The 23740-nt window shown below is 40.1% G+C and overlaps 1 protein-coding gene across 6 annotated transcripts in view; it reads right to left on the bottom strand.

The window, feature by feature from the left end:
- Window positions 1-8938: 8938 nt before the first annotated feature.
- The window catches only part of RFX3 (regulatory factor X3), a 384699-nt gene continuing 369897 nt past the window's right edge, over window positions 8939-23740 (bottom strand). For all 6 annotated transcript variants that reach the window (XM_032427525.1, XM_032427527.1, XM_032427524.1 and 3 more), the window contains exons 16-17: window positions 14068-14110; window positions 8939-10076 (exon numbers count right to left, since the gene is read on the bottom strand). In XM_032427525.1, the coding sequence (XP_032283416.1) occupies window positions 9838-10076; window positions 14068-14110 (282 nt within the window). In that variant the 3' untranslated portion in view covers window positions 8939-9837. The remainder of the gene's footprint in view (window positions 10077-14067; window positions 14111-23740) is intronic.

Genomic DNA, 23740 nt, shown 5'->3' with positions numbered 1-23740 from the left:
GAAGACAACTATCTTTATCATACTGTCAGGAAACAAACATGCCCTCTGCCCCGGAGGGAGCTTTTCTATCTTCCAAGGCTTTTTGCTAAATCTATCTAATCCATTTGCTCAAAACACATGCAGAAAAATGAGAGAACTGAGGAAAACCTCCTCCCCAATGTAGGACTGATTTTTTCATTCTCTTAGCTGCATCTTTTGGAGAGCAGAACGTTTATTTTTTATGAAGTCTAATTTATCAGTTTGATTTTTTTTATGGATCATCCTTGGAGTCATGGCTAAGATAGATCTGCCTTAGCCAAGATCTCAAAGATTTTCTCTACATTTTCTTCTAAAAGTTTTATAGTTCTGGGTGCCTGGCTGGTGCAGTTGGTTGAGCATCCTGCTCTTGATTTCACCTCAGGTCATGGATTCAGGGTCCTGGGATCGAGCCCTGTGGAGGGCATCGCGCTCAGCGAGGAGTCTACTTCTCTCCTTCTCTTTTTCTCTCCCTCTGTACCCCCCCCCCAACTCTCACACACACACTCTCTCTCTAATAAATAAATCTTTAAAAAGTAAAAAGTTTTATAGTTTTAGGTTTTATATCTTTCGGTTTATGATCCTTTTGAGTTCTTTTTTGTGTAGGGTGCGATCAAAACTTTTTTTTAAACATACGGGTGCCTTTTTGAAAGATTCTCCATCGAATTGCCTTTACACATTTGTCAAAAACCAGTGGCCCATAAATGTGTGGGTCCATTCCTGTACTCTTTATTCTTTTCCATTCATCTATTTGACAAATCCAGTTGATCTATCTTGATTCCAATACCACACTATCTTGGGTAGTGTAGCTTTATAAGAACCTTGAATTTAGGTGTTGGTAGCTCTCCAACTTGGTTCTTCTTTCCAAAGCTGTTTTAGCTAACCTAGATTCTTTGCATTCCCATATAAATTATGAAGTCAGCTTGTCATTGTCTATTAAAGCTTGCTGGAATTCTGATGGATTATGGTGACTCCATAGATTAAATTGGGGAGAATTAATATCTCAGCAATATTGGGTCTTCTCCATGAACACAGCGGGTCTCTCCATGTAAGTCTTTAATTCCCCCATGCAATGTTTTATAGTTTTCAGTGTACAGACCTTTCACTTTTTTTTTAACCAGATTTATCATTAATTATTTCATAATGTTTCTACTTTTTCTTTATTTTTTTGCTTTCAACCTCTTGGAGCGCTTTTCCTTGTACCCAGTGTAGAGATCTGTTCTCTTTCAAAAATGCTGTTTGACAATCTTTCCCTTTTAATTGCAATAATAGTGCACTTATTATTTACTTTAATACTAATATTTTTGTGTTCAGACAACTTGGGCCCAACTTCCCATGTTCCCGGGCACACATGGGATACTTTCCAATCTTAGAGCCAACAACAAACTGATGAAAAATGGGTCTCATCAGCATTGGGAAGCTACTATGTCTAAGGTCCCTCAGCCTAACTACTCTGACATCCAGCCCCTGTGAGAGCGAGCTGACCCCTCCTCCCGGTCCAGATGTTGCTTCAGAGAGAAGCAGAACAGAATCAGACTGGAGTGCCCTTCTGCTCCCTTCCCCTGATTTCAGATACAGTATCCTAAACAATATGGCAGCCATACCATTGATTATGGTGTTCCACAAAAAACAATCTGTGCTTCAGCCAAATGATGAATGGCAGATTTTACACACATTACTTTTAGACCATAATGGAAGGAAAGTATTTGGTGGATTGAATTGAATCAGTTAATGAAAACCGGTAATATTTCTCAGGCTGAGTTCATGTCTTGAAATGTCCAAGTTCCAAAAGAGAAGGAAATGCTATTAAGGACCTTTGGTGGGAAGAACAGTATAACCAAAGTGCACTAATTACAGGATATATTTGAAAGACTTCAGATTTTTAAAAGAAACCAAGTACAAAAATAAGGCTGGAAACTGGGAACTCCATTTTTTTGTACGGAAGTTCCAAATATTTCACAAGTGTTTATGCAGCATAAAAATGCTCAGATTGGTTAGATTCGTTTTCTTCCTAGCATAGTACTGCCTCTTCTATTGACGCTAATTCTGTCTGCCTTTTCTTTCATTTGTTTATTAACTAACATTGTTTTGGTACATTTCTGTGTTACTGGATTAAATGTCCACATAAGTTAGAATGATTTTGGTGTTTCTGTGGGCTAAGATGTCAATATTTTTGCTTCAGAAGTAACTTTGTACTATGACTTGAAAGCACCATGCTGGGGATTCCCAAAAGGATATTTTCTGTCTTGCATTTCTATCTTTTAAAGAAATCAAAATAAACTGGCTATTCCATATTCTAGGAGGAGGCCCCCCCCCACACAATCATTTAAAAAAATGTTTGCAAGGTAAAAAAAATGTTTTAAATTTGATTGTGGTGGTGGTTACATGCCTGTGTGTGTTTGTCAAAACTCAGTAATGCATACTGAAAATGATAAATTTTTCTGTATGTAACTATATAATTCGAAGAAGAATTAAATGGGGGCAGGGCATCTCCTTAAGTGTATTAAAATGAATTTTAATAAGCTATTTCAATCTAAGCAAGGAACTTGGGTGCCAAATATCAATGTCAAGTGACATAAAACAAACACATTACAAACATCCAAAAATCTGGACTTACAACGGGAACCGTTGACAGCTTCTGAAATTAAACAGCATTCAATCACTAATTTTCTTTGAGGGTAAGATTTGTATCCTGCTGGGCTTATAATTCTGTTTTCTCTTTTTGTGCTGTTCATGTGTAAATATTGCTAATTTCATTTGACACAAAAACGGAAAACAATTTTGTTTCGAAGCTAGTCAATGACACAGAGACTACCCTCTAGATGAGGCAGGCAGTGCATTCTGAGCTTCCTGGCAACGATTTGAGGGGGGGTAAAAAATCAAGGCATTTCAAATGTATTTGTAACAAGGAAACAAATTTATTGATTTTAAAAGACAAGACACCATTTTGTTTTGAAAAACACAAGAAAGCTAGCCTGAGTTCAAGTCTGAAATATTCAGAAAAATCCTACTAATATCTTTAGTATGTTCCAGTCATTTGTTTAAACAACACACTAAAAGTTAATATATATTTTTATAATTATAAAAGTTCCCCAGTTATTGTACAGTACACAATACAAATCGCCCACAAACTATTATTTAGCTCCTGCCAATTTTGAGAGGACATGATATACTAAAAGATTTAGCATTTCTCACAAAAATCACATCAGGAAATACGTATTTACAAAATCAAATACATTATACAAAAAACCATCACATGTTATTCGGTAAAGATGTTTTTAAATAATTAAAAAGTTTATTCAACTGTAGTCCAAAAACTGGAAAAGAACATTACATTATCTCACACATACAATCTCTACAAAAGTTGCTTACCTCATTTACATAATATATTCAGTCGATTGTAAAATAAATGTTCAAATATCTCCTAGTGTTACTATGTTTCTGTGCTTGTGGGACTGAATAATGTAATCTGCCACTTACTAAGTGAAATTTAAATGATGGCACTTAAAAAAAAATACAGTATTTTAAAAAAACACAATGAAAGAAGTTTTACCTAGAAGGTACGAAAGCCCTGAGTGATAGCGGAATTACTGATTGGTAAGCACTACAATTAACCTAATTAAAAGTTTACCACCCCAGGCACAAATTTCCAAGTTTTCTCAAGGCACTCACTTAAAGTTTCTGTAACCAACGCATTGGTCACCACCATAGGTCCCAATTGATGATGGAGATGAGTAGCGAAAAAAATTTGCTTTGGTACAAAAGATGCTTTTTAAACGAATAAAATTCAATACCTCCTTTATTGGGTCATTTAAAATTGTGGTTAGCAGGTTAAAACAAGACAATCGTTCGTTCAAAACTATTAATTCATTGAAGGAAAAATTTACTCGGTTATTAACAGTCAATGGGAGTTTTAATTTTTTCCTTCCTCCCCCAGAATCAGAATTCTTCTAACAGAGATTTGTTGTCCTCATTATCGAGCTACGTAACAATTCTTACCAAAAGATTTCATTACTCAGGGCTTCCAATCCCAACATCATAATTTATTTAAAAAAGAAAGGAAAGAGGGGGGAAAAATAAAGAATCAAATACCGGAACCAAATAAAAGAAGAGACGAAACACATTTTTTGAAAATAAGACGTATTACCAATTACTTCAAACAAAAGAAAAAAAATCCTAGGCAGTCACTTTGTAAGTGGCTTTTACTATTTAAGTAAAATTGGTAAACTAAACTCAGGTCTACTGGCACATAAAATCACTAGCAGCAATGATCAGAGCATGCAAACTGAGAAGCATTTACAGTAAATCATCATGAAGAATTCAAAAGAAGAGAGTCAAATTAAAACCCTTTGAGTATTGCATGTTAACACATGAGTAATTTGCATGGTTTGACTTCCTACACTGTCTAAAAAGCAATGTTTTTACGGCAAACTTGCACTATGCTATGGATGTCCCTTCATCAGACATCGGAATAGGTTACACTCTTCGGCGGCGCCCGGCGAGGGCTGCGCAAGCGCATCTGCAGACGACACACGTTCCGTCACGCGGGGGACAAAAGGGGGATCGAGGGCACGCAGAGCGTCCCTTGAACCAACTCGGCAACTGTGTAAGCGGACTGGCATTTACCCATATCAGAAGCAGTCGTCATGGCATCTCCTGACAGATGAGCTGAAAATCGAGTGCTTTGCTCTCCATTCTATCTACGTCTAATTTTTTTGACCAAGTGTTCTAAAGTTTTGGAGCATAGGTAAAATTATGCCCTGTATGAAATTCCCAAACAATATTATTTTATGAGCGATCTAACTCCAAATAGCTTACCTGCCCCCAAAGAGTTCAGCTTTTCTTTATCCACTCGAACTCATTTCTTCCTAAGGCTTCACTTACAATTGTACTTTTCTAAAGCTAAATAAACGAGATCTTTTGTTTTGTTTTGGGAAAGGTAAAAAAAAAAAAAAAAAGAAGAAGAAGAAATGTAACCCTTTCTTTATCATACCTTTTAAAGGCAATCTAGGTACTTTCAATGTGCAGAGATCAGTTATGACATAGGTCAACAGACCCATGTATCTGTCCTCCTTTTCTAGAGTCATGATGTGATGCTAGAAAAGTTGATTTTTTTCTGTAAACAGTACACTTACTTAGATGGCAGTGAATATTTGGGAATAAATATATCAAGCCCTCTTGAAGAAGAAAATTAAGAGTTGTATATAAAATGCAAGTGTTCAGCATGGAAACACTTTCTTTTCCTACCCCCCCCTTTAAAAAAACAGCATAATTAGACATTTGGATATAGAGTATATTTTACCGGTCTAAGTCTAAATAAATGATCTGAAAGGCTTTTGTCCCCCATTGTATATCTTACAATGCTCAAAGGGTTAATACAAGGCATTACATCAAAGGGGTTTTCTAATACTAGAACTAAGCACTGAATTAATGCTTCTATTCCAGTTTTTAAAAAAAATCACCAAACTTGCAGAAATACTAGGATTCCATTCATTGATTTGTTCTAACCATATACATGGAGGTTGATCTGATCTAGTGACAAGCCCAATTTTCATAGCACTGCATGTCCGCCCCTCTCCCCATCGTTCTGGTGTGATTCATCGAAATCAGAAGTTCTGATTTGTCCTGATTTCCATGTTTTGATAGTTGGTGTTTTCTCACCAAGAATGGGGGGGGAAGGGGGGGAGGGAAGATTCTACCAAAGGTCAATTTGTTGTCTATAACCACTGCCTCAAATTGTACAGAAAGGTGACTTGCCAGAGTTTTTTTTTTTTTTTTTTTTTGACTTTCTACTTGTGTCCACACAGGGAGGACCAACATCACAGTGACACACATTTTTTTTTCTTTTACACTAATGTTTCAAGCACAGCATCATTTTAGACATTTCAAATATATCATCTGAATAATTTGTTTTTTAATTTGAAAATGCATCACGTTCAGCACTTCTAGGGAAGTGCGTTCACGTAAAAAAGGTTCATGATGACAGCAATGAAATCAGAGTCATTCCTGAATGACTTCGACAGCATATGCCACAAGGACGTGTTCATTTTGACTCATCTACTACAAATCGAAGGCAGTCAATGTTGCACACTACTAATTTCAGGTATGCAGTGTTAAAACCATTTTCTAAAATTTACTTTTGTTTTTAAAGGACACCATCTAAAGAGAGGTGCATGAACCGTGCTATACAGTACAAGAAAAAGCACAAAAAGGAAAGCAGATTTCTGAAAAGGCAGTAAGACTTAAATAGTCAGTCCAAACATGGTTTGGATGAGAATCCTGAAAAAGTGACCAGCCATTTGAGAGCCAAAGAAAAATTTCAAAACTGGGCCCTGTGTTTCCAAGGAGGTGTTTCCCCTATTTCACCCCATTGTTCACTGGCTTTATGAATGCGAATCTTCTGGGTACGATTCTCAAAAGTATGTATGTGAAGATCAAACCATACCCACACTCAATCCTATTTTATGGAAGTATCTTTTCTGAAACTTACAAATAGCCAACATGCCTTCCTTACATCTTCCTTGCTGAAAGTGTAGCACTTGGTCTATGTAGATACTTTTCATGACTAGTGGGTTTGGTTACAATGTCAAGAAATATTAAGAAGTCCTTACCATGTATACTTGTCACTTGTCAATAAATCTACTCTGAGAGTATTAGTGTCTGTCTTCCTTAGAAAAGTCACAGTTTCAATGAATGAAACAAATGAAAACCAAACATCAAATAAATGCAATAAAGGGGATTGTTCCAATTGCCTCAAATGTACAAATTATGAGGTTTGAATTCTATCTCACAGTTCAAATTCGAGATTGGTTGAGATGTCTGTGTCTGATTGTAGAGGTGTTCTTGTCTTACTGTAGACTACAGATCACCAGAAATAGCACAGACTATAGACTATAGATGCTCTTTTTGTCTGTTGGTTTGGAACTATCTGCCCTCGTCACAGATGAACACTCCTGTGTTTGTAAAGGAGATCAGGAGGTTTCTACTGAGTCAAGCTGAAATGCAGTAATATTTATTAATTTCTAATCTGTCCTGATGGAGAACAAACCATGAACAATTGGAAGAAATGTTGAATCCTGGAGGGTCCCCAATCCCTACCTTTCATCACCCTAAATTTGCCCATTATTATCAGATTCCTCTAATGACACAAATATATCCAACAGTAAACAATGATAATAAATACATTGAAAATCGTTCCATAAACGAGGTGAAACCAGCAAATACATTTGGTCCGATACAGATAGAGTGGGTTCTGGGGCTGGTGGACATGGAGAGGAAAGCGAAAAAGCTTTTCAGAAAGGAGAGTCGAAATAAGAGTGTCTTTGTCATTTTGTGATTTTAATTTTACCTGTAAACGTTCCCTAATGCACAATGAAATAGATATGCGGTCTTCCGAGTGAAGGTGTTTTGTTTGTTTGTTTGTTTGTTTGCCTTTTTGTGTGCGTGATGGTGCAAATTTGTCGCCTTTTTGGGGGAGAAAAAAGGGGAATGGTCATTTCAATGATATTTGGATGAGGTGATGGGAGAATGCAAGCGAAGACTTCCAAATACATGAGATGAGTCATATGAAATTTGAATCCATTTAAAAAATAACATCTAGAACCTTTAAAGTTTACTTAAGAAACTTTGTTGATCTTAGCTTTGTGAATGGCCTAAGGCAATTGAGCAACAGCACGCTACCCAATGAGCCATTTGGTATTTTTAACTTTACAGATTGGCTCACCCTCTGCTTTCCAATCCCCCACCCCCACCCCAGTGAAACTGTAAAGATAAACATCTTGAGTTTAATATAGGCCTCATTAATCATCTGTAAATCATTTTGTGCTTTCCCTTTTGTTTTTTTTGTGTTTTTTTTTTTTTGGCTTTATGTGTTTATGTATTCATTTATTTTTGCTGATCAGCTTTTCAAAAACTACTTAAATGAATCGATGTGCCTGTTTTTTTGTTGCTGTTAATAACTTGAGTGCTTAAAAGAACCTTGGCTTTTCATGTAAATTCATATGGGGATGGGTGTATCCTGTCTAGGACCTCACCTGACTTTGCAGCTGACCCCTGCCCATGGGCACTCGTGTGCGCTGTGGACACACAGACACCAAGACACAGACAAAACAAAACAAAACAAAACACTGAGACTGAAAAGATGCACTTCGGTAAGTACCTGCTTATTTTGTTAACTTTCTTAAATGATAACTAGATAAAAAATGGCCTAAAACATATACGATTTTATGTGACAAGTTGGTAATTAAAACTAGTCTGCTATTCCACACCCTTAAGCAATCTGATTTGTAATCAAGTAATGTTCAGCTCTATGAACAAAAAGTCCATCCGTGGTCACTCGGAGAGGGGAATTGATTTTTTTTTTTTGTCTTTTTGTTTTGCTCTGCTTGCCCTAAATTTCCTTTGAAGAACATGTGACCTGTCCTCACTTCGGGAATCTGAACGTGACAGGCACACCTTGTCAAATGGATTGAAGAGGAATTCACATGAACAAAATAAGCCTTACTAAACCGTAGCTTCAGTTCTGTTTTAAGGCACCATGTAATAGCCGAGGTACGATGATCCCTGATGTACATTCTTCAATGGCACTGGTCCATCCAGCCACCTATCCAAATCCTACCGAATTGGGGATAAGCAACAGTGTGGTGTGCCAGGTACACTGCCTTCAGGTTCTGTTTAAAATTTAAATCCACATACTTTAGAAACCAGGAAATATTTTTGAAGGAAATCACGATATGCAGGTTGCTACATTCCTTGCATTCTATAAATTTTCTTCTATAATAGCAGCATATTGAACTACTATTAGGAAAAAGACCTGGAATAAAAGAAAGTCATCCAAATGGAATGGTTTCCTGTATGTCCAGCTCAGCATAAGTAGCATGTACACTTAAAAAAAAACAAAACAAAACAAAAAAAAGTCAAGTCATTTTTTTTTTCAGCTTCAGTATCTAACTATAACAGCCCCACTCAACAGCAGAATGCATCTGTGCAGTGGTCCCAAATACAGAATCAGTAGTCTTTAAACAGAGGAATTGGTATGCAAATAACGGTTAAAATTCAATGTTTAACGGAAGCTTGCATTAATATGGTTTAATAATTATGTACACAAATTATGTACATATTAGCATAATCTCTTGCAGTTCTGTCATTTACTCTGAACTGATAAATGCACAGTTCAATTTTTCTCCAGAGAAAAATAGATGACCTTCCCAACCCTCTAGCACTGTAATAAAAATGCTCTGTATTCTCTCTCTGTACCAAAGTGTTATCAAAATCCTGTCTTGTGGTTCTGTCCAATGAAAAGCACCTTTCAAAAGCAAATGTGATGCATCTGCTGCCAAATGGGCATGCCTCCAGTGTAAATCAAAGAAATTCATTTCTTTTGATATTTCACAGAAGTGCATCTAATTAAAAACTTACACATGAAATCATACACCAAGACTAACAATCAACAATAAAATATTTTAAGCTACAAAAAAAATGTAAATTACTTTTTAATTATAAGAAACCAAAAACATTGGCATTAAGTGTGGTAAAAATCCTTCTTGACACCTGAAACTAAAGGAAAAAAAAAAAAAAAATTATTATTTAGAGGCAAATGATTTTTTTTTTTTACGTTAAAAAAAAAAAGAGAGAGAGAGAGAGAGAAAGAGAGAGAGACCTGGCAAAATACATACACCCATTCCATTTCACAACTCCAAAAAGGTAATGTTCAGCACAGATAGAATTTGACAACAGTCGACCTTCAGGCTTATTCAATTTTCAACTTAAGCCCAATCTATCAACAGGGGTAATGTTAGCTGGAAAAATACGCTTTAATGTTCCTTAGACCGCAGTGTAGGTGTTTCCGGTGGCGCTGCACTGCCTGATAGTCTGAGTGCTCGTGACGATGTGCTCGCCGTGCAGGGGGCTCAGGAGGCTGGGCTGCACGCCGCTCTCGAGCGCCGGCGCCATGCAGCCCACCGGAAACGCCGGGTTCAGCTCCGTCTTCTCTCTTTTGGCTTGCGGTTCCGAAGAGTCATCCAGTTCTTCATCCATTTCGCTTTCCACTTCGCTGCCTTCGTCTGCACAAACGACACCAAGACCGTATTACCGGAAGACACCGCGGCTGACAGCGAGCGACGCGTCGGCTCGGCCGGGCACAGGGCTGGCGAGTCTCGGCCCCGTGCATCGCACTGGTGTCAGCGCGCTCCTCGCGCGCCCACAATCCTTTCCAACGCGGCAACAGTGACTGAGTCGTGGCTAGTCTGTGAGTGACACTTCTAAGAGTTCTCTTAAGAAGACCTTTGGGACTCCCTGAAGTTTTTGCATTAAGGAGTTGGCATCATTTGAGTCATCCTAACGTAGTCACTTGGGTAGGCTATGCTGCTTTGGGGATGAGCTGAAACATGCTAAGGGAGGGAGGGAAATTCTCAGTCTCCTTTGAAATCTACACTAGATATAAATTTCACCTGCGCCCATGTTTCTATAGGTGAGGCTTATGTTGATTCACAAAATAACAACACGCTTAAGCAAGGGCTAGTGTATAGAGTTTTCGATGCCCTTGAATGTTGTAGATGACAATATCAAATAGGCCCTTAAAAATACACTGAGGCAGCACTATCAGATTAAAAATGCGCGATGGATTTCCGTTCCTGGCAACACTGACATTCACTGTTAATAGCCGATATTCACTTCTGGAAATTAAATGTATTAAGTAGTCGTTGTCACCTCCACATTTTAACAGATTTTATGTTAACCAAGACATCATTATAATGGACTCCCACTTCATTTTTTTCCAGCACGTACTGTTAAAATTCAAAAGTACCGTAGAGAGAGAAAATGCTCATACACAACTTTACCACTATGCAAGGTTCTCCTCAAAAGACTGTAGAGAACACCTCCCCATCAGCGATAATTTTTAAACAGTGGGCACTAGATTTCTGCCTTAAAAATCTAAAGAGTTGGGCGCCTGGGTGGCTCAGTCGTTAGGCGTCTGCCTTGGGCTCAGGTCATGATCTCAGGGTCCTGGGATCGAGCCCCGCATCGGGCTCCCTGCTCGGCGGGAAGCCTGCTTCTCCCTCTCCCACTCCCCCTGCTTGTGTTCCCTCTCTCGCTGTGTCTCTCTCTGTCAAATAAATAAATTAAATCTTTAAAAAAAAAAAAATCTAAAGAGTTTTTACTTCACCTTCCCCATGTTTTACTGTTAAAAAAAAAGATCATTGTTTCAAATTCCCGTTTGAATCGAAAATTGTTTAACTGCATCGAATACTTCATCTGTAACTAAAATATATCTATACTTCACTATGAAACTTTTGACTTTATGAGCATGCAGTGAATGTTCAACCACTATCTCTTCAGTCCGATTAGGCTGGACTCTTTCTAAGGGCTGTTGAATGGAGTTGTACCATTTGGAGCACACACCTCCAGAAGTCCCTGCTAACAAATGGGCCCCTTGACTTGTCTTCCCTCATTAATATTATCTTACTATTGGGGCAAAGCTGGTTCCAGAGAAGAGTGATGAGGAGGAACGGGGCCTCCACACACAGTTGCACATGTTGTGCGGCATGCGGTCACCGGCAACAGTATCTCCTGAGAAGTGGGACGTGTGACTGAAAAGGTTGACATTAGGTTTCTTGACCAGAAAGGACGTGCCGCATTACTGAGAGGTAAACACAGAAGTGCTCTTAGCTGAGGCTCACCTACTTTATCCTGTTACGTTTTTGCCTCTCTGGAGAATGGACTTTATAATAACAGGGTTTGTCAGAAGAAGCACATCCAGAAGGAATGTGGGCTGATTCAGGGAAAGGGGTGCGTTGGGTAGACATTTGCTTCATGAAGACGGTATAATTGAAACACGTTTGTATGACACATTTTGGGTCTGTTTTTGTATTTGCTTATATATAAACAAACAAACAAATGAAAACCTGGAAAAATCCTCACATTAAATTCTTAATGATGGTTCTCTCCTAGGGTTGTGACTATGAAATTTACTTGTCATAGTTTCTAAATCTCTGTATTAATTTGAAATTTTTATATAGAGCGAAATTAATGACTTTTATTATCAGGGAAAAAAAAATGAAAATTCTCATTCTGTGGAAAAAGCCCACCAGAACTCTTGAAGATTTCACATTCAAGCCTCAGGCCCTGACTAGGCCAGTTTGGCCGTATCTCAAGAAGCACCGGGTTGGGGGGTGAATGGGACCAGCGAGGCCACCCCAATGTGCGATAAATCACACTGCTTCACGGTTCCCTCTCTGCCAACATTTCTGTGCCTGAGAAATAGTGTGAAATTAATAAAAGAAGTAGCACTGAAAGAAAAAAAAAATCCTTTCAAGCAGGTAGTGAGTGAAGAGAGTGGAGAGACTACGTGCCGTGGGTAGAAATGGCAATGGGATAATGGGCTGAACAAACCTAAGTGCCCCAAGGCCACTTCTCTCTGGGTCCACTTGTGGGTGATGGGGTTCCTATGGATAGGCTACAAAGCAATCCACAAAAAAGCAAGCCCTCTCTCCACATCTAAGGGCAAATTAATGCCATTCCATAGATATTTTATGCCTTCATAAAGACTCAAAGACATTTTCTAGAAACATCCTCAAGGTTACAGAAATTTGGCACACAGAAACCAAAATGAGGTGCTATTGGAGTTGACTCAAGACTTGGTTTTGGTTCAGCACTTCACAGAGAAGCCTGGCGGCCATTCATGGCCAAGGAGAACGCGCTTGCGCACTTTGCACACGGGATGGAATCCTCAAGTGTGACCCCTCAGGCTTTGGTCGGTGCATCGGCAAGGTTGCCTTATGCTGGCCATGGCTTTCAACACTCACCTTCCTTGCTCTGAAATGACAAACTGGTATCACTAATTCACCTTCCTGACTGTCACTGGGTTAATCGCAGAGACTATGTATTTGCAGCAGGAATGTCTTTGGGCTGTTATTTCCTACCCGCCCTGCTTGGCTATGATGCCTATTACTAAAACGGGAATTCATGCATGCCCACTGGTCACAGAGGCTGACAGGAGCTTAACCTGGGAGTGAGGCTGATTCCTTAGGACTTCCGCCAGCACGTTCACGTTTTCCACCACCGAGGAGGCATGGAGGCTGGCCACAAGTACCCCGGGGCAGGAGGCTCCAGAGAACCCCGCTCCCCAAGCCCTTCCTCCGGCCTGTTTCCCCACTAGCTCTGGCTCTGTCCTGGAAGGGCTTATTGTGCAGTTTTCCTCCATCTGGGCATTCTGTCCTTCACTCCAGAACTCAGTTCCTTAAAACCTCAGGATATCTTTACTTTTTTGTTTCTGTTTTTGGTGGTTTTTCTTTTTTGTTGTTTTTTGGGGTTTTTTTTGGTTTTTTGTTGTCATTTTTTTTTTTAAGAAAGGCCTATATTTTCTGCAGTGTTTGCTTATTAAACATTTTACTTTTTTTTTTTTTTTTACTGAGCTGGTACGTTTATTAGGATGGTTTTTCTTTGCATGTGCTCTATCCCAACCTCATTTCCCCACAGCCCTGTTCCTTTTCCTGTGTGGTTTTGTAGATCCTAAGTTCCTTCAGGAATACACATCTGAATGGCATCTTAGCTGAGTGGTAATTCTGACTTTAAAATCTAAGAAGTCTGCGGCTGATCCTTTTCATCTGTCCCACTGCTGATCTTGCTTTTTACTGTAAACTTCCTTGCTATCTCTGAGCTATTTTTCCAGTGAAAAGTATGAATTGGTGAGAAGGGGAAGGCTGAGAAATCTTTCCTCCTGCCGAGTGGGCCTTCAATAAAATTTTATCACTTTTCTCCAGGACTCTGGTGACGGTCAGAAATAATTTCTTGTTACCTGTAATGAACTGCAAGCGAAAGTCGTGCAGAGTTTGCAATTGCATTTAAATTCAATTCTTGCATTTAATATCCCTCACATAAAGAAGGCACAGAAATGGAGAAATAAACAATGAGGATTCCAAGAGACGTAACTGTCCTATTCCTGTAGGGTTATGTGGTTATTCCGCAGAATAACAATACCGTAGGCACACACCACATTTTCCCCTACGGGAATTTCTCAAGTCCTTAAAAATGTACATTATTTTCACTTCTTACCTTTATCCAGATTTCCAGGAGAAACAGCATTTAAATCACCAAACTGTAAAACAATAGTCATTTGGGCAACAGTTACTACCAGGTAGAATAAAATAATATTCTATCAGTTTGTGGTAAAAACACAAGGACGACTTTTTTAAAACTGTAAACCAGTGCCCGTTTTGATCTCTAACTACCCGGGTCACCTAATTTTCCAATCAGACTTGTCGAATTTGAACAGTTTAAACTGTGTCACAATTTAGCTGTCTTGGCCTCTTTGCAAAGGATAACAATTTTCTCTGCTTTCCGCGCTCCATTTTACTTTTTATTATTATTTCAACTTAGCAGTGAAGAAATGGGGGCCTGGGTGGCCTTGAGAGGTTGGATGTGGTGGGATAAATTTGGAAATTTGGTGAAGCAGGACATGTCAGCTCCACCACTCATGGGCAGTCTGAAAGTCCCTGCCTGGGGCCGGGTGGGGACTTGACAGAAACTTGGTCCAGCCGCTTGGCTGAACTCTCTCTTTAAAGCTTTCACTAGGAGTAATGAAAAACATAGTGGGAACCCCAAAGTTCAGAGTATTTATGTTTTAAAAATCTTTGAGACTTCTCGGCTTGTAATTCGATGTTCTTATTTACTAAAATACCAGCGTCCCATTTTAAAAAAGAAAGGCATCTGCTTGTTACTAATGCAACAAAGAGCTTAAAATAATATGGAACAGTTAATAACCTTCAGCTTAGATTCTGTTTTCTATCTTGGTTCAAAAGCTTAATGATATTTTTACCAGGAGGAAATGGATTTTGAGAGTCTCAGAGTGAACAAAGATGGATACTCTCAAAAAAAAAAAAAAAAGGAATAGCAGAGGTAACCAAGTTGATCAGAAAAAGGTAAAGAGAAACCTCAAAGCATCCACTTTTTAAACGAACATTATTTTTTGAAAAGCTGAAGATTCAGAATAAGTCATTATAGAAATTCAGAGTTCTCAAGAGGCTTAGAAAGGGTGAGACAGAAATTCTACTTACATTCAGAAGTTTGCTTATAAAGAGTTCCATGATAGGAGTATTTTTTTCATCTACAAGGTATGTCTATAAAGTAATAAAACTGATCTTATTTTGCAAACATACACACACATTTTTTTTTTTTTTTTAACCTACACATGTATTGTTCTTCCTAGTAGCTACCTTGGGAGCTTAGACATTTATTCCAAGGTCCAAGGTTCTGGAATTCCTCTTTACCAATCAATTTCAAGAGTTAGTTTATGTATCATTCAAGAAAGCCCATTTTGTTTTTTTATACCCAGTTGTGCCTGCAAATAACACTCCAAATTGTACTGATTGCCCTTGATCCTGAGATGATTTCTGACTACTCATCTAAATCAAATTCATCTCTGCCACAATTCAGGATATTCAAAATACTATGTCATTTTACTCTATTATTTCTCAGCAGTTCAGAAGAGGTTTAAAAAGAGGCATGCCACAATATTTTAAGCTACAGCAGCGTGACTGGAACAAATGTGTAGCCTTCCCCAGGTGACTGCTTTCGAGGGGACAAGGGCCTCCTGGGTCCATAATTTCCAGAACGGTTTTTGGAAAAATTGTCCCAGTACTTTATAGTTACATCCCACTGGGCAACAAATATAAAATCATAAATACTGATCTGTTGTTTTGTAGTTGTTCCTGATCACATGGGTCAGAACCTTGTGTTAATCCAAATAAAAATCACAGTTTGAATTATGTAAAATTTCTTGAATTAAAGAATACAAGCAACAAAAAAAAATCAATGGGACCCTTTATCTATTTTTGGTATTATTTAAATATTTTAGAACTATAAACAGAGAATGCCCAAAGCTGAAGGATCCTTTATAAGTTATTTCTAATTGATGTAACACAATAAGATTTATGTTTCTTTTAAATGAATACTTAGTAACACTTAAGATCCAATTCTAGAAACAAGGTGGCAGTGATGAGTCTTCAACATTCCTCTATACCTAGAAAAAGTGAACATTCCATTTGTTTTTGAAAAATCTCAAGAAGTTGTTTGAGACTAAATTGTTATTGCCATTAGTAATCAATAATGTCACACAAAGGAGCTAAAACCAAACTCTGGACCTACTTGGAAATTTTCTCCAAAAGAAACTGATTTTGGCTGCTATTTAACTGCAAATGTGGCAACTTCCTTAATACAAAGGTTTTCCTTTGAACGTTTCTGCTTAATCTGAACGAATACATTTGATTATTTGGGATGCTAAAAATAAAAAAACCCACAATGATCAACATATGAGTGACTGCTATTATCGTGAGTAAATAAACATTTGCATACTCAACGCTTTGTGCTCATGGCTCGCACTATGCTGGACACGGTACGAGTAATCTCAGAGACACTCTCAACGTCTCTAAGTGTCTCTGGGATCGATAACAAAGCTGCACGTGTACAGCAAATAAAGAGAGTAGATTTAAAATAAAAATCTTGTGAATAAGGTAAGATTCTGATATCCTACATAGCAGAAGGTGAAGGCTTTTATGTGCATTTCACATGGGAGGAAAGAATACACATGTGATTAAGGAAAAACCGCTTTACTCCCATAGGTAGGCTAAGATTAGGAGAGTCTGTTCATTCCCTCATTATTCAACCAACATTTATTGGGAGTTTACTATATGCCAACCATTGTGCCAGTCAGTTCCAGTCAATTTGGAAATACTCCCTGTTTCTGGAGGTGAGTAGCAGAAGTTGCTTATATTATGAAGGACAGGTAGTTTAGCAAAAAATGAGGCTAGCTTTGAGAAGGTTTTGGAAGCATGGGCATATGAGAAAGGGAAGTCAACTGCGGCGGTTTTGGAGGGGGCAGCAAGAGGGAAGGACACGAATGGTGGCAGCGAAGACTGCGAGCAGGCATAAGGAAGACCGTGTCATGGACAGGGGACAGATGACAAGCGCCGAGATTAGGACCAGCACAAAACGGACAAAAGAGGTGGAAGAGATCAACCATCTGGATGAACAAAATGGAGGCTCAGGAGAAAGTACAGAAATAACCGTGAAGTTTTAGCTCCAGCAACTGGGGAAACTGACTAACTTCGCTTGCCCCCCCGGGGGCCTGGAGGGACAACTGTTTGTTGAGGGGACATCTGAGAGCTTATAAAGTACTTTCACGGTTCCATGTATGCGAGGCTTTCTTTCAAATATTACGACCTCGAGTATCAGTTCCTCAGAATGGCTTTTCCTGACAGCCCTATCTGAGCATCTACTTCCCTGTCAGGCTTACTCATTTCGCTCAAAGCATTTGCCACCACATCCAACACTTAACTTTGTTTCCTCTTCTAACATCTGACTTCCCAAGCCTGATGCCGGGGCCGTGGGGGGCAGAGGCCTTGTCTGTCCTCCTCATAAACGTATCCCAGAATCTACTACAGCACCTGGCAGACAGTAAAGGCTGACTGCATAGCAGATGAATGAATTTGCTTCCTCATTTCAGCCTCAGAAAAACTTAAGAATTTGGCAAGGTAGAGAGCTGATATTTAATCTTAAGGCTATTAAAAACAATTGATTTGTCTAACATTTGTAGGAAATGTGGTGGTGGGAGATTTGAGACCAGATATTCTTACCCTCACCTTAGAAATTTAAGGTGGGGGAGGGAAAGAGAGGGGGTGAGGAGGGAGAGAGACAGACAGAAAGGGAGAGACAGAGAGGATGTATGTTCCATACACGGAGGAAAGAATATAAATTAAGGGATTTAAAATGTGCTCTGGGGTTAGAAAGCATACGGCCTCTTGATGTAGGTGGGAATCAATATTCTATAGATAAATCGGGGATGTTCTGAATAGAAACAAAATGGAACACAGAGGAAGCATATCTGCTGTTTCAGGAAGAAAAACCTCGTTTCCCAGAAACCATTTCCTCCAGGTCCCAACAAGGGTCTTAATGATGCGCACCCTCCTGGACAAAAGCAGACCAACAAATGTGGCGGGAGTGTGGGAGACCACAACCTCACAAGGAGACCAGTAACGGCTGGGAAGTGCAAGTGGGCAACTGGACAGTACGGCATACACAGCGACAGGCAGGACCCTTGAGAGAGCCCCGGTGCAACGCCGACATGTGGCCAAGCAGCTGAGGAGTGGCTCCTTACAAGCCCGCCAGGTCTCCCACCCGCCTTTAAGCACTGGCTGCTGGAAAGGAACTGGGCGCTGCTCGGGAGATGCACACCCCAGGTGCCCCCAAGAGACCACTGCACGCTAGATCCAGCAGCAGCGAACTTTTCACAGGGAGGGAGGCAAGGCTTGTACTCCGATCCTTGGGAACTGGGACCATGAAGAGGAAGTCAGGGTGCAGACAGCAAACAGGCGGGAATCCGTGGGGGCCCACACCGCAGAGGCTGGGGACAGGAGTCAGGGACAGAAGGAAAGCATTCAGGGGCTGGGATGAAGACTGCACCCTTGGGGACACTTTCCCTGCTGGACGAGTTTACCCCATCCTAGGGAGAAAGCATTAGGGAGTCGTCATAACCACATCATCTTGGGCAGCCAGGTAAACGCCCCCTCTAGAACCTGTGTCCTACTAGAAGATCTGTGAGTGCCTCCTGATTTACAGGTGGACAGATACAATCACATATGCACGCGTATGATGCACCCACGTTCTATTTGCTCATTGAGATATTAGCTGTCCAAGTCTAGAATCACCATGTTCACTAAGCTACCACACACAAAAATGCCTAACTGATATTCCTGGTGGCATCAAAATAGGACTGTGTATGGTCTAGAACAGAGGTTGGCAAATTTTTTTTTCAGCCAAGGGGCAGACAGTAACTACTGTAGTCTTTATGGTCCTGTTGCAATTACTCAAATCTGCATTTGTGCTGTACTTTTCACTTACAGACTTCGAATTTTATGTACAACTTTCTACCAGTCTGAAAGGTTTTTCCAGCATGCAGTTCAAGTTCTAAGCCTGTTGAAATCCTACGTGGATACAAAAAGTTTACCAGGATCGCAGAGCTGGAAGCTGTGAATGACATGTATATGGAAGTCAATCTGGGCAAAAATGGACATTGAAATTGAGGAAACCAAAAGCTACTGGGTAGTGGGGCCAGAACAGCCCTAAACCTCAAGTCCAAATGGAGGCCTAACTCTAATGTTAAAGTTAGACGCTAAGAGATAGGGTATATACTGGTCTTTGGATAATTTCATGAGGATTAACTGGTGCCACCCAGCAGCCCCGAAGCCCTCAGAAAGCCCTCTTGTATCAGCACTGCCCGATGGTTCTGTAGGGTCTATGGTGTGCAGATACTGGCAGCCAGAGCCAGATGCCAAGGTGGTGGCAGGTGCTTGCTGAAGGCAGAGACCCCAGGCAGCATCTGAAAGCATGTAAATGTTACCATGGCACTCCTGCTGACCTGGGGGCTATGGTCATTAGCAGCTGACAGGCCAAACAGTTGGAAGTTTTAACTAGAAAAGACCACTCATTTGGGGGCCTCACCTACTCTTAGGAGTAGTCTTTACATAGATTCAGAATAAAGTGATGCTCTGATCTCACACTGCAGACCAGTCCTGCCAGCAATGGTAACTTTTGATATATGCATGTCAGGAAGAAATTATGTATGTGTGTATGTGTGTATATGTGTACATTTTTCCAGTCTCTGCCAATGAATCGTTTGCTCTAGGAAAGAAGATCTTTAAGCTGTCAAAGGCACTAAGAACAGATAACTGTAAAATTTTTCTGAAGTGGTTTCTATCTCACAGTTGGAATAAGATGCCTCTTTGGGAGCTACTTTTACACTTTAACGTGAATAAATTGCACATATATAGGAACTGTATATATAATGCTTTCTCCCCATGTCACAAGACCTTTCCTACTAGTCAGTCCTACGAGTTAAAATTCGATACAAGTCTAGCTATGATTGTCTAATTCTGTTTATACTTCTTCCCCAATATTGCCATTTTTTTCCTAATTGACTTATTTCTGCATTCTATTTTGTTGGCTGTGTTTTACAAAGCATTGAATTAGTTTGTCTCTGATTACCACTTGGGCTCCATCCCAAAGAATGCTGTTGGATTCTTTGTAATTCCATGAATCATTGGACTCAACATTCAAAAACTGTCTACAGGCTATTTTTCCCCCTTGCAATATAGTTTTTTTAAAGCCTTCACATGCCTTTATGTTATCTGTCTTATGAATTTCAACTTCTAAGCTCATCATATCAAAAACAGGATGGTCTAATTGTACACATTGTTACTTGGATTGTCGGTGCCAAATTAATATTTAAAAATCTAATCTGGAGTAGAAGGCAATCAAATATAATCTCTCTTGAGTAATACACATAGCTTCAGATCTATCAATCAATTGATCGATCGATCGATCATCTATCTATCCTTGTGGAAAGGAAATGGAACTAACAAAAATCAGGCACCTATTACGTGCCAGTCTGCCCATCCACTCTACCTACCTCCACTTACTTACCATGCCTAACTGCATACCCACCTAATTTTATCCTCACAACAGCCTTGTGAAGGAATGGTCCTCATGCTTATTTTGTTGATGAGAAAACTAAGACTAAAGCAAGGATATATATAACTTGCCCAGGTTGCACAGGTATTAAATGGAAAATATGCAGCAGGACAAACAACACAGGATCTGGGGCCAGTATGACCTGCATTTGAATCACAACTCTACCGCTATCCAGTATGGGATTCTAGACATGTTGCTCATCTAATCTTAGATTTCCTTTTTATGAAATAGACAAGGTCTACTGTCTTCAAAACTCAATTTTCAAATACTAGTGATAGAGCCTTAGAATTCCGCGCAACTGTAAGGCCATAAGATGGTGACTTCAAATAAAATGCCTCCAGCTGAGTGGGGCTACCAGGTATGCTGACTGAGAATGGAAGTGTTCTTTAGGCCCTGACGTGAGGGTCTGACACTGTGAACTCAACCTAGGGCTGAAGTTGAAGTCAGTTATGTGCTGACCAAGGCACTTATGACTCACGCAAATACCATGAGAAGGGCTGTCCTAAACATGGATGGTGTGTGTGTGTGTGTGTTTGGCAGAATGGGGATGATCACATCATGAGAAATAGCTGATGAGCTCAGATGAATATCAGCATGTAAATCCCAGCCTAAGCAGTTGCTTCTCTCTCTGGTCTTCCGAGAAGTCAACGAATGAACAGAGAGCTTTAGGGCTTTCCCTACATAGAAGCAGCAAGATGGTTCCCATGCAGATTTGGAGCCTCCTGACCCAACTCAAATCTTTCAACATTCGATACTTAACTGGAACTTTGTAAAGTCCTGATTTTTACAAATCTTATATAGCTGGGCAGTCTCCTGTGATTTCAGTTCTATGAACTGAAGTTAGTAGAACTTAATCACAAAAGGATTAGTTAGTGGCAACTATTCTGGATGTTTGGGATGGCGGAGAGAAAGGTCTTCAAATTTCAATCACAAGGGATTTCAGAGAATTAGTTAATTTTCTTGAAATGTCTTCCAAATGAGAACCAAATTAATCAAACCATTTTGCATTTAGCTTTGGTACAGGGTTTCACAACTGAGGACAAACAGTTGCTGATTTTGAAGTGATTTCCAATTTTATAAAATTTGCAAGGAATGCTAATGTTCCATTTGGTAAAATCCTGTGTTCCTTGGTGATTTTTCTTTCTGTAAGGGTATTTCCCCATGTATTTCCAACTAGTTTTATCAAAGCCTGCTAAGATGGCTGAGATTTCTGCCAGTTTGCTGCAAACCAAAGCAAATTGTGCCCTACAGCTTCTGATGGTCCCGCTCCTTCGGAATGGCCACGTGTGCTGCTGGCCGCCCTCCACACAGACCGCCAATTTCCATCACACGTCTAAGCGTTCAGGCTTTTTTGTCCCCCTGTGCCCCCTGGGACCACAGCAAAGCAGTTACCTTTATATTGTTTCAAAATCTCTAAGAAGTGCTCATGAGTGAGCAGGCAGGTAATGAAGTAAGAATCTAAGCCTTAGTTCCTTTTGAAGGAAAAAGTCATTTCAACAACAGGAACATTTACAGTATCAGGCCACGCTGAGAAGGGCCTCTGTCCTGAGCCCCACACTATGGAGAGCCCTGCCCTGGTTTTCCTGTGGCTGTGGCCCTCCCTCCAGGATAAGGACATCACTGGGACAAGTGGATGTGTCTTCTTGGAGCTTCTGTGTCCCTCCCACCCTGCAGGCCATACGCTTGCTATCTAAACTGTCAGAACTCCCTGAGTCCTCTTCCAGGCCTGTGCAGATTTCTTCTCCAAGTCCACCCTTCAGAAGAAAGAAGGGAAAGCCAACGAGGAGCAATGGTTTGCCAAGGGTGGACAAAACCTGAACACTGGGTTGAGGTGTTCAGGGCTATTCACAGCATAGGACGGGGAGTGATAAATAAGACAAGTGGTCTGGGGCCGGGGGCTGGGCAAGGGGCTGGCTATGTCTATGTCATTATTTTCTGGCATGGGTCTAGGAGGAGCCTGAGAATTTTACGTTTAAACCCAGCCTTCTAAGTTGTGATCAAGACATATTTATCAACCTAGGTGGATGGAATAGATTTTACTCATAGCTTGACTCATCACTTTTGAAACGTTTAGACATGGGGTACCATAGGCCCTGCAAATGTTAGGGTTCAGCCTGGCAGCATCTCCTTTACGCAGATAAAACCACGGGTTAAAAAGAAAGAACCTTGGTGCACCTAACTTAAGACAGGCTTCATTCGAGGCCACGGTCATTGTCTAAGCGGAAATCTTGGCATTGGTTTATTATGTGAGAGGCGCACTTCTTGATTTTAATTATACCGTCTCGCTTTTCCAGAAATTATTAACTGGACCGACAGTGGGGGTGGGGTATAGGAACATGTTCTCTTTAGACCAAGTAGTGTGAATCAGGTTTGAAGTGTTTGTAGTATCAAAACACCCGACCCACATACTCACAGAGAATCTCTCCCATTTATGAAAGTGTATTTATTTTATACAGAGATGGTGAAAAGCAGAAAACAGCTCCTGGGAATTGAGGAACTTGTGGTCTCCAACAAGAGCTACTTCTTTATGGAAGGACCAGTAACCACCAGTCCCCCTGTTTGTGAGCAAAACTACCAGAAATAGAATGGCAAGGCTAGACCTGGGCAGGGCACGGGATGACAGTGTGGTGAAGAGGCCAGCAGAGGGAGCTGTCATGCTTAATCTCTGCCACAGAATCTTCTAGCTCCACTCTGCGGGTGGGGATACCAGACTCCCTCCTAAGCAAAGAGCCCAGGGGTGGACTTTGCTGAAGAGAACAGTGTGCTGAGATTTCTTTCCCGATGTGTCCAGTGACCATTTTAGTTCTTGAAGTATGTTAAGAATTTTTCAACTATTTTATACTCTTTTCCCACTGCCAAACTCTTTAGGAAAACTAATCTCAAGTTGAAAGCACCTATGAATGCCCAACTTCATAGAGGTCTCTGAAATGTGGACAGACACATCCTGGGGAGAAGGAGCACTTCTGGGTCTATGAGTTTTATTTTCCTGATAAAAGAATCCAGCATGTCGATCATGAAATCCAATGAAAGGGCCTACAAATTGGTAGTCTTTCCATCATTCTTTTGTACTTCCTTTCTGGAATGAGTATTTTTTGAGCACCTATAGGACGATTGTGTTTACACCACAGTTATAAGCAAAAGTCCAGTCCCTGAAGAACAAAAGAGAAGAGGTTCTAGCACAGAGTTAGCAGGAAGGAAACCA

Source organism: Phoca vitulina, unplaced genomic scaffold, assembly GCF_004348235.1.
Source record: "Phoca vitulina isolate PV1807 unplaced genomic scaffold, GSC_HSeal_1.0 scaffold37, whole genome shotgun sequence".
NCBI classification, from domain to species: domain Eukaryota; kingdom Metazoa; phylum Chordata; class Mammalia; order Carnivora; family Phocidae; genus Phoca; species Phoca vitulina.
This window is presented reverse-complemented; position numbering and strand designations above follow the sequence as displayed.